This window comes from Equus przewalskii, chromosome 10 (genome assembly GCF_037783145.1).
Source record: "Equus przewalskii isolate Varuska chromosome 10, EquPr2, whole genome shotgun sequence".
In the NCBI taxonomy this organism is placed as follows: Eukaryota; Metazoa; Chordata; class Mammalia; order Perissodactyla; family Equidae; genus Equus; species Equus przewalskii.
Genome location: NC_091840.1, coordinates 21,837,681 through 21,849,247, shown reverse-complemented (window position 1 = coordinate 21,849,247; position 11,567 = coordinate 21,837,681). Strand labels below are relative to the sequence as shown.

Below are 11,567 nucleotides of genomic sequence, written 5' to 3'. Positions count from 1 at the left end.
ATCTTTCCAGAGATAATCCTGATTATATGGGAAATGGTTTCCTGGGAAGTACCCATACCTCCAGAAGAGTCTGAGATAGGCTCACGGGTGAAAATACCATGAATGCACCATCTAGTGGTGGGACTTTTCAATCACAGGGAAATTTCTGAATTTTTTACAGATTATTTTTGCCCATGCAAAAGTGGTGAGATTTAAAGATTATGTCTAGTGAATGTTTAATATTTAAATGTCATGTGGTATTGACTACTATTTAAAACTAGAGTGGAAGGCAATTAGAATATATTTCACAAATGTCTCCCTATGAATTAGACACAGAAAAAAACCTCAATTATTAGTCATGAGTGAATGGAAATGAATGCACATCAACTTTTTTATTTATTTGAAAACAAACACCCAACATCCTGTAAAGTTAAGAAAACAAGTATTTTTTCTAAGTAACTTATCTTTAAGGGTAGAGAGGGTTTTTATTATCTCTTTGCTATTTAGAACAATACAGCTGTGCGGGATCCCTTCCCAAATTATTCTTTTCTCAGTAATGACAGCTAGAAAGAAACCCTTTGCTCTGTCTTGCCATTGGCCATTTTAGATCTCTTTTCTTCAATGGACTGAACCCTCGATGAAAGAACTTTACCACGTTGATCTATCTCTTCAACCACCGTCTTTACCAGTGTGGCTTTGGATAAATCTAGAAATAAAACATATGTGAATGCACATATTCAACCTAAAGGATTACATGACAAAGAATTCCACTGTTGGCTGTTAATACAATATATCATGTACATTTTTGCTGAGGGAGTAAGCATAGGTTTATAATAATAGTTTGGGATAGTTTTATCCATTCAAAATAATACTTTAAATTCAGAGCACTTTAGTTAAAATTACTTAAACATAGACTGTTGCCATAGTGTATAACTGCCATTAATGTAAGAGCATTTGCTGCAATAGAAATAGAACTAGATTTCATTACCTTTAGATGAATTCCCTGAGCTTCCTGATCCAAAGCCCTTTGATTTAGAGCATGAGCTGTAAAACAAAAAACAGCTTATTCTTTAATATTTCTGCTTATCACTTAATAAATATTCATTGAATCAACAGATGAACATAAACTCAAGTGACTGTTGTATGCCAAAAGCAGACCTTAGTTTTCTATAAAGGAAAATAAAAAATTTTTGTGCAGGAGCTGGAAGTAATTAAATGTTATCTAAAGAGGATATAAAACAACCTTGTTTCCATTTGATTTTTTTTTTTTTTTTTTTTGCTGAGGAAAATTTGCCCTGAGCTAACCTCTGTGCCAATCCTCCTCTATTTTGTATGTGGGTCACCACCACAGCATGGCCGGTGAGTGGTGTAGGTCCATGCCTGGATCTGAACCTGTGAACCTGGGCTGCTGTAGTGAAATTGTTTTACATATAGATCCCGGGATTTTGTACAGAGGACATTTATTTCAGGGCAGCAGTGATATTAGGAGTGAACTGAGGGGTGGGGTGGAGAGAATCTTGAAACCCACAGTGATTAACATGGACAACTAATGGTGGTTCTTCAGGGATGGCTGGGGTCATCCAAGGCAGATGAGGAAGAGGCTGTGAGGTACAAAATACAGAAGAGATGACTGCAGAGGCAAGAGATGGGCATGCCTTTCTGCAGTGGGAATGAAGAAGAAAAGGCTTGGAGGCATGGAAGGTAAGTGAGCAGTATATGGTTGTGGTTTAAAATAGGTAAAAACTGGATTTTCAAATGGTGTTACTTACTTTCCATCTCCATCTATCAGGCGGCAGTAGGTCTCGATTTCTTTTTCCAGGTGGACCTTGATGTCCAGGAGCTGCTCGTACTCCAGCTTCTGGCCCTCCGTCTCGGTTCTGACCTGGTGCAGCTGCTCCTCCAGGGCCCCGATCTGAGCCTGGATCTGGGCGAGCTGCGCACAGTAGTTGCCTTCCGTCTCTGTCAGGGAGCACTCCAGGGAGTGTTTCTGAGGACGGAAAAGATGCAAGATAAAAAGGAGCAAGGGATGAAACCATTTTGAGGACTGTGTAGACCAGTGTTTCTCAGCAAATGGCAGTACTGCTCCGTAGGCGAGTTTAGAAAATTTGTGGGGCTCATCACAATAAAACGGGAGGTGGTGAGGAAGGGGAAGCGACGGGCATTTACTGGGTGGAGGCCAGGCCTGGGGGGTGACGGGATAAATGACCCTTTCCCATGAGACTTTTGACTGTTCCAATGGATAGTCATGATATTTAGATAATATTTCATATGATGGCCAACCTATATATTAAAACACTTTTTTTTGGGTAGCACAATAAGAAATCAATATTGGAAATTATTTTTTTTGAAATTACATATCTCCTTCTGGGCTGGCTGCTGTTTTCAGTATTATTCTGCTCCTGTCTCCAGAGACCAGAGATCTGTCTCACCACTGTTCCAAGGCCTTTTGTGCTGCTGTTTCTTTTTTCTAATCTGTCCTCGATTTTCTGTCATCAAAGGCCGTTCATTAAGCATTTGAGATTGAATGAATGCCTTCACAGGGGTGGGATTTCAAGGAAAGAAATAAATTTCATAACACAGTACAGGTCATTATTTCAACACTACTCTTATGAACATTACACCTCCTCATTCCTACTTCCATAGTGTGTAATTTGTCTTGTCAGAGGATCCCTCCTTCAATTAAAGTAATTTTCCTCTTCCCTTTATTATACATAAATACATCTGGGTGGTTATTACTTCTCCTGATATTAGTTATTATCTGATCGTCCACCCCCACTTCCACTCTTTCATTTTCCTTTTTTTCTTGTGTGGGGCAACTCCTGATCTTACATTATTAAAAATAGAACATTTATCAAAGGAAGATGTAAGCCTCTGACTCTTTTATTACATGTTCCAGGGTAGTTGGCCCTGAGTATTTACATTTTAAATATATTTTATTTTAAAACACTTATATTTTTCCTTTTTATTGCAGTTATGGCATTAGACGGGTTTTTAAAAAATTTTTGTTTGTTGCTCAATATATTATCTATTGGCTTCATTCTAGGATTGTGAAAAGGGAGTTATAAAATAGTGATCATAACACGCAGACATTGGTTGTATTGGGGCTAAGAACCATGGACTTGGACACATAGGCTGACAGATGCATTGCGTGGGTGGTGCTGGGCAGGCCCACTCCAGGGGCAGAGGAGTGTGGAAGGTGATCAGGATGGTAATGCGGAGGGTGAAGCAACAAGTCACAAGATGTCAGTGAGATGTGTGCTTGGCTGTTCGAACCTTTAATTTCCCTGATGATGTACCCTCATGTGGCGTTCCTTCTTAGGGTTGCTAATACTCTCCTAAATCAGAAGGGACAGCATCTCTACCTCACAGCCTTCTGCTGTAAAGCTTGGCTTGTAGATGAGAAAGGAGGACAAGATGAACCTGGAAGTTTGTGTATTACAGGAAGCGTGTGAAACATTTATATATTTAGACAACTCCCAACTTACAGGTGATTTGTGTACTAAATTATGGAAGATCACGCTTAGAATTCGTCTTATGACAAAAGAAGCTCAGGTATGGCAGTTGAGTTCTATGCTACCGTTATCCTATTCAGTTATCTTGTGTTAAAATGGGCTTTTTATGGATTTTCTCATGAGCCCAAACTATAGTACTTCTGGCTTCGCAGAATCTCATTACTTTCTAGCACCATTGCTTCCATGTGAAAATGCTTACAATTCTGTTCTGGGAACTCAGGAATTTATTTCCTTCAACATAGCTCAGAAATGAGAGGGAGGATTCATACTCAGGGGTACAGCAGCGGGAACAGGTCCTCAGGGGTCTTGTTGCAGGAAAGAAGGGAGTGGGGAAGAGAGGAGGTTTCTAGGAGCCCAAAGCAGCAGGGAAGGTCTCTGGTACCAGCCAGCAGCGAGGAGGTGACGAGGGGGAGGAGAAGAGGGGCATGCTGGTTAAGTTGGGTTGGTCAGTGGTGAAAACAAGTCTCCAAGCTGAATACAGTAAGGTAAGAAAGCAGCTCAACTTTTTAAGTGGGCTAAATCAAAATAATCTTCCTATTGTTTTGAGTCCTCCGTTCCTTCTGCACTCATTTGTGTCAGAGCAGCCCTTTCCTTTGTGTTACAACATGGTGACCTTGGAGAGTGTGAAACCTCTGATGAAGACAGGGAACCCTTTGGCCACATTGGTGCCATAGCTCTCCACCCCAGAAGGGAAGCCAGTTTTAGTCCTGAGTTTTCTCCATGGTAACCTCTGAAGTCACTGGGGTGGGTGCCAGGGTGCCTGAATGCCCAGCTCTGCGAGGTGTGTTGGAATGGGACCTCTGCCCTGGACACTGTGGGTCTGAAGAGGCCGATGGTGCTCATATGGAATCAGATGTGTACCCTCTTTTCCTCTGCCTGATGAAAAACACAATGTGGCTTTGAATATGCCTTCATCAATACTGGGATTCAATTTAACAGGGCTTCATCAACAGTAGGAGGTGCTGGTGACCTTAGCTCTGCCCTGGATGGCCGCATGACTGTAGGGTGCTGCTTGATTTTCAGGTGCAGCACAACTGCTGCTGCTAGCTCTGTGGGGCTGAGACGAACAACACCAAGGAAGAAACAATTTTATGAAATGAGCACTGAGCACCGACCAGGAAGGAAATTCTCAGTGACCTTAGGGAGGAAGCAATGCTCTGTCTGTGTCTCTTTCTGAGTGCCTCAGTGTCTGTCTTTCCTGCTCTCTTCTGCTCTTAGGTATTTGGGGGTAAAGCCATAACAAGGAAGAAGGCAAGGGTTTCAGGTGGACTTCGTGGAATCACAAAGTCCAGGCTGACCGGCGCTCTCACCTACCATCGCCAGGAGGGACTGCAGCTCGATCTCCAGGGTCTGCAGGCTGCGCTTCATCTCCGTCAGCTCGTTCCTGGCCGAGGTGGCTGCGCCCGCGTCATCGGAGATCTGCTGCTGCAGCGTGGCGCTCTGGAAGGTGGGGTCAAAGGGGTTAAACGGGCCTGTACCCCCCGGGCTGGTGTGGGCAGGGCTGCTCGCGCTGCCCTCACCTTCTCGTTGAACCAGGCCTCCGCGTCCCTGCGGTTCTGCTCGGCAAGGTCTTCGTACTCGGCCCGCATGTTGTTCAGCAGAACCGTGAGGTCCACGCCGGGCGCCGCGTTCATCTCCACGTTCACGTTGCCTCCAGCCGCGCACTGCAGGGCCTTCATCTCCTGGAGGGAAACGTGAGCGTGACCTTAGGGGCAGTTTACGATCACCTGCAGTCCGAGACGAGTGTTCCCAGGGGTTACTTTATGTCTCAAAGTTTGTGGTTCAAATTCCAGTGTATAATTTAAGGCACACGATTTTTAAATTGACTTATTTGATCCATAGTCATGCCAATCATCAATTTAATTAGTTATTTGTTAATTAAAACAACCACAAACAACACCACAACAAAAACGGTCACAGCATCTCAAGAGAAGTGTTTTCTTCTTTCAAGTGAGAAGGGGTTACAGAGACCAGAGAGTTATGAAGCACATAATTATTGACTAAATGTCAGGCAGCATTCTTATTGATGGGAATAGAGCATGGGAAAAAACAAACAAAAATCCCTGTTGTCATGCAGCTCTCATCTTAGGGACAACAGTTATCATTTAGTGAGTACTTGTCATATGCCAGGCACTGTTGTAAACAGTTCACATGCATTAACTCATTGGAGTTTTTTCACATCTCTCTGGTAGGTACTATTATTAGACTTATTTTGCAGATTAGGAAACCGAGGCATAGAGAGGTAAAGTAACTCACCTAAGATACTTAGTACTTGAAAGGACTGAGATATGAACACTCCTGGATTTGAACATTGTGGGTACCCTGACTCCAGAGTGTCTGCTCTTAGCAACTATACTCTCTGGCCTCTCTGTTCTAGGATATGCCCCAGGTTCGAATCATTGAATAGTCAGATCTAATCAGAGAATGGATTTCTGGACAAATCAGCCTATCAATGTCCTGAACTTGGTTCTTTAAGTAGCTGAGCTTTTTCGTTTTTCAACTGCTTTTGATGGATTGCAGAAGGTACTTCTGCTTTCTTAAGCTATCTTTGTATGACCTTAGATCAAGTGGTTTGCCAGTATCCATCAGAGCAAAAGATTTACATAGTGCAAGGAAACCACTGATTACTTTAAATTATTTCCGTATTTTTGGATTTTATGTAAGATTCCATGTGAAGAAAAATTCTTCTTGTTATAAAGGTTTGTAAATGGAATTGCTTGCAGTTATTTTAGGGGCATTGGTCACTGGTGAATGTGGTAAATAGGACACTCTCAGGAGATGTTGAGATGTGGTGACTCTTTGTTCCTACCCTCAGTGCATTCAGAGCTACCTTCTTTTTGGTTAGTGTGGCTTTATGGGGACAACGAATGCTGCTTTGATCCTGACTCTAGCCTGGCTGGGCTGCTGTAATTGCAATTTCTTTTCTTCTGAGACTCTTTCTTATCTTGGTGTCATACTGTCTGCAATGCATGGGTCTGCTTGTCACTCTCCTGCCAATACCCTCTGGTGGCCTGTCTCTTCCAGCACTCTGCTCTGTGACTCTCTTCCCTCTCCCTGTTTCTCCTTTATTTTAATTTTTCCCTTCCAATTTTCCTTCTCTTCCCCTCTCCCATAATTTTCTCATTTGGGGCAAGTAGATTTGGTGTTTCAGGAATTTATAACGAATGATGAAGCACTTTTTGTCATAGGTGTTTTCTGAAAATTTGTCATCCATTGTTTTGGAGACTTTTGCAGTTACTTTTGGGGTAATAATTTTTTAAGGGGTTGAAGTTATCTGGTATTATGTGTCAAGCAATGGATTTATTTTTGTGCAGATTTCAACATTAAAGAAAACCCAGGCTCATTAAATGGAGAAAACATTGACATTTTTTCTTAATCAGAGACGTCCTTTGTGAGAAGGTTAGCCTCAGAATAGGCATATATGAATGAAAGAAATAATCTAGTGGAAAGATAGATGGTTGTATTAGTGCAAAACTAATGTATTATTTTCAGGAGGATAGAATATTGTATCAGCCTAAAAAATGGAAGGATACAGATCAAATTGTTAATATTCAGTACCTCAGGGGATGAGATTAGAAGAGTAGAGTGGGAGGAATGAAATTCTTTTTTTTAATATGCTCTGGCTTTGTTTGAATGATTATAATGAGTGCAAATTGCTATTGTAATTTAATGCCCCCAAAAGTATTTAAAATGTACAAATTTGTGGTTTGCCTGGAAGTAAAGCTTCTCCTACCTCTTCATGGTTCTTCTTGAGATAGGTCATCTCTTCGCTCAGAGATTCGTACCGCAGCTCCTGGTCGGTCCTGCAGAGAGTCAGTTCATCCAGGACTCGCCGGAGCCCGTTGATGTCAGCCTCTGTGTTTTGGTGAAGGGCGAGCTCATTTTCATACCTAGGGGGGCGTTAAATGAATTTCAGCATGAGACCACCTCAGGAGGTGGAGAAATAAAACCCAACTGCTTTGAACTGAAAGTTAGAAATTGAATTAGGACTCTAAATATTATAAAAATATACAAAGAAAGTCTTCCTCCACCTCTTTCACCCAATTCCGTGCAGGATAATTGGCAGCTATTTAGTCACAGAAATTCCAATAGCATATCTCAATAAATACAAATGTACCATTTTAGAATTTTACCTTAGTTAATATTTTTACTTAGTTGACAAATATTTATGAGCGTCTACCTTGTGCTTGGCACGATTCTAGGCAGTCGTAGAAATATAATGGTATTTTGTCCCCCAAATGTAATAAACATGTGCACATTGTGTGTACGGTTGATTGCGATATTATAAGATGCTTTGTATTGTATGGTATTATAGTATTATAACTTGCTTTACTTCCTTTAATGTTTTAGGTTATAGTTTATTTAACTTGGGATAAAACTGATATTTTATTTATCAAATTAAATAGATATGAAACTTTTTTATAGAACATGATTGTTTTCTATCACTTACTTTAGCCGGAAATCATCAGCAGCCAGTCTGGCATTATCAATCTGCAGGATGACATTAGCATTAGCAGTAGTGGAAGAGATAATCTAGAAGAAATCAAAAGGGAGAACACAACAAATAAGTCTGCTCTTGTAATTTGTTATTTCAGGAAATAAAAACACAATTAAGCTTCTGTGTAAAAATCTTACTTCTTTAAGTAACAACCAAAATGTTTAAAATTTAAAAATTACAGATATGATTTTATTTTTTCTCATATACTCATTTAACTTTTAGAATATAATACTTTCTTGTTAATGAATACATTTCAAAATAAACAATAATGGAAATGGTAACATTGAAGCTACATTGAAATCCATGAAACAAAGGACCTATTTTTGACAAACAGGAAGAATTATTTATCAAAATAAATAATAAATACAATATAAATTACAGATAACAGCTGTGAAGCATTTCCTGTTGTAGTTCTATGTCTTTTGCTAGGTAATTCTTAGTTTTAAATTCTTTGAATAGTTCCAAATTTGTGATTTCTCACCTTATTCTTAAGGTCTTCAATTGTTAAGTGATATCCACTGTAGTCACGATCAAGGCCACGGCAAGATCCAGGTCCATATTTTTCATACCAACCCTTGATTTTTCTCTCTAATTCAGCATTTGCCTCCTCCAGAGCTCGCACGTTATCCAGGTAGGATGCCAAGCGGTCATTAAGATTCTGCATGGTCACCTTCTCATTCCCAGAGAGGAGTCCCCCTTCACTTCCAGCAAAGCCAGCACAAGCAGAACTTCCAAGGACACCACCAGCATGATTCCCCCCAGGAACACTGCCCAAACCCCCTCCCAAGGCACAGGAAAATCCACTTCCAGCAACAGAGCTGCCACATGCATTGCTGCCTGCAAAGCCTGTGCCTCCATTGGATGGTCTGACAGATCCAGATCCAGACCGTAAGCAAATATGCCTGGACCCACTAGAAAATCGGAGAGACATGGTATATGAGAAGTGTTCACCTTGTCTGTGGATAGCCGTAACTTCAAAGGAGAACAGAATATTGTACCCTGTTGGTTTCTTTGGGCTTTTATACACAATTATTGGGGTGTTCTTATTTGAGTTATGCATGCCATAAGAAAAATGGGATCATACAGATTAGCTTGAAATTATGTATAATTGGGTGATTTTTTTTTTTAAATTAGTGTCTGACATCTCTAGCTGTTGCTTCAGGATATTTATTATCTTAAATATAATAGGGTTCATTCTATGTTAAGTTCATTACTTTAACTTTTAATTTTGAGTGAGTAATACTTTACTTTCATCTAGACCCTAGGAATATACCATCATTATCTGGCACAGGGTATTATAAAGTTTAAAAAGTTGAGTAAGATTGTGGTAGGGTACCATCAGCTACACAAGGGTCTTAATTACCGGAGAGGTGTATAAAGAACCATTAACTGGAGAAACACTTACTTTATCCCATGAGAACAAAAAAATGTGTTATTTAAAAAAATATGATACTGGTAACTTCTCTGGTCTTACCATGATTATAACATCTATTTATTTCCTTGAACAATAACATAAATATTGACTGATTCCTTTATTTAACATGTATAGGTACTATGCCTGGTGTTCAATTCTAAATGCAAAAATGAAGACATGATGGCAAATAAATGCAGAGATGAAAAAGATATGGTTATTATCTTTAAGAATTGTATGTCCAGGACCAGACAGTGGTGTTTCATGTTTAGCCTTCTGTGCTAAAGAATTTGGAGTGAATCCTAAGTAAAAAGTAGAGGGCAACATGATGAGGTTGAAATGAAAAAAAAGGCCAATTGCAGGGTTAGGACAATGGTCCAGGTGGGAAGGCTGAAGGTGGGGGGATGAAAAAGTTGGGAGGTCTTGGTATTTTATTGAATTTGGAGAATGAGAAAGAAAGAAGAGTTGGGGATGACCCTTAGGTAGTTGATTTCAGATTCTAGAAATCCTACAATATTAACTGAGATAGGGAATATAGGAGCAGGATGATACTGAATTTACTTTTAGACCAACTGGGTTTGAGAGGTTGGTGGAATATCTCAGAAAGAGATGACTGATAGGAAGGGTGACTGTTTAGAATAAGTACATGGAATTGGGAAAAATACCTGACTAACAATGCGTAAAGGGATAGTCAGGAAGAACTGAGGGCCCAGCTTTCATTTGTAACGACATTCAAATGCATCCAGTCATGAGCCGCAGAACAACGTTTGGTCAGTGACCGACCACATATATGATGGTGGCCTCATAAGATTAGTACCATATAGCCTAGGTATGTCATAGGCTATACCATCTAGGTTTGTGTAAGTACACTCTATAATGTTTGCACAATGATGAAATTGCCTAGTGATATAATTATCAGAAGTATCCCTTTCGTTAAGCGAGGCATGATGGTATTGGAAGTTATTCTGATGTAGGAATAGAGAAGATGATGATCAGGCTGATGTGCATTTTGGAATTTGAAGCTAGATTCAGAAGATAGAAAAAGTAGCAAAGAAATTTCTAGTGCTCTTGAGAAAATGGTTGAGGTGATTGAGCATACGGTCACATATAAAGAAGGAAGTAAGACCAGAGGGACAGATACACTGAAGAAAAAGAAAAAAGTTGACTCATCGGACATCTTTATGAGGTCATGGAGCAAGAAGAGTGTGAGAAGGACATTGAGAGAGGTGAAGGAAGATGGGTTAAAGTCGGACAGTGGAAGACAGAGTTTAGAATTTTACAGTTGGCACAACCCCAGATCTTGACAAAGTTCAGTGAACAGCCATGGGCGCGGGACCCAACGGTCACTGAAATAAGAGATCAGAAGTGGACTGCCCTGAAAGTCAATGGAGTAGGAGGTTAGGAACTGTTAGACTGTGGTGTTAAGTGGGCCATCTACATAGGCATGAAGTCTCCCACGGTGGCAGGAGATGGGAGAGTAGTGGACTGTGAGCCAGGTGCCAAAGTGCTGGGATGATGGGAAGGTGTGGTGAGGCGTTAGCTTCAAAAGAAGAATTTAACTTAAGAGTTGATCCATGTAAAGCTGTATGTGGCAGTGGGATTTAGGGAATAGAGAGTCTGCCTTGAAGTTTGTATATTAGTTATGTGGAGTGGGAGTGCAGATTAGAGACTGGAAAGAGAGGTGGAAGGGGAGATGGGGAGAGGAGAGAGGTAGGAATGGAAATGAGATGGGGAGAGGTCTGCAGAAAGGGTTTAGGTAGTTAAAATGTGGCTAAAGAGAGTTTCCACCTCATAAGGTTGGTGAGACAATAAAAGAGATCATGCTTAGCACAGTGCCTGGCAAAAAAAAAAGCCTCAATGAACTGCAGCCATTATTATTACTGTTGTTGTTGTGTTACAAAGTGGATGTGTGTGTGGAGAGATCTGGGGAGGTCAAGGTGAGAGAGAAGGAGACATGAGCAAGAAGTGCCCTAAGATGACTCCTCTTGAGGCAGTGGCAAGGAGAGTGGGGGAAGGAGGTGGAGAGGACAGGAAAAGGGGGATGCAAGGACTTGGTTGAACTTGACTGGTTTCAGGTTCTGCAGATTACAGGTATAAAGTTGTTTTGCCACCAGAAGTATCACAGTGTCTCCTGGAACTGTGTTGGTGCAAGCAATCTGAAGCACTG

The 11,567-nt window shown here is 40.7% G+C and overlaps 1 protein-coding gene across 1 annotated transcript; it reads right to left on the bottom strand.

The window, feature by feature from the left end:
- Window positions 1–342: 342 nt before the first annotated feature.
- On the bottom strand, window positions 343–9,025 carry KRT28 (keratin 28). The gene is made up of 8 exons (XM_008518937.2): window positions 8,471–9,025; window positions 7,942–8,024; window positions 7,225–7,381; window positions 5,012–5,173; window positions 4,806–4,931; window positions 1,749–1,966; window positions 968–1,023; window positions 343–685 (listed from the first exon to the last, which is right to left on the bottom strand). Exons 1-8 carry the CDS (start codon window positions 8,918–8,920, stop codon window positions 543–545), a joined length of 1,395 nt encoding a protein of 464 aa, XP_008517159.1. The 5' UTR covers window positions 8,921–9,025; the 3' UTR covers window positions 343–542.
- Window positions 9,026–11,567: the final 2,542 nt, after the last annotated feature.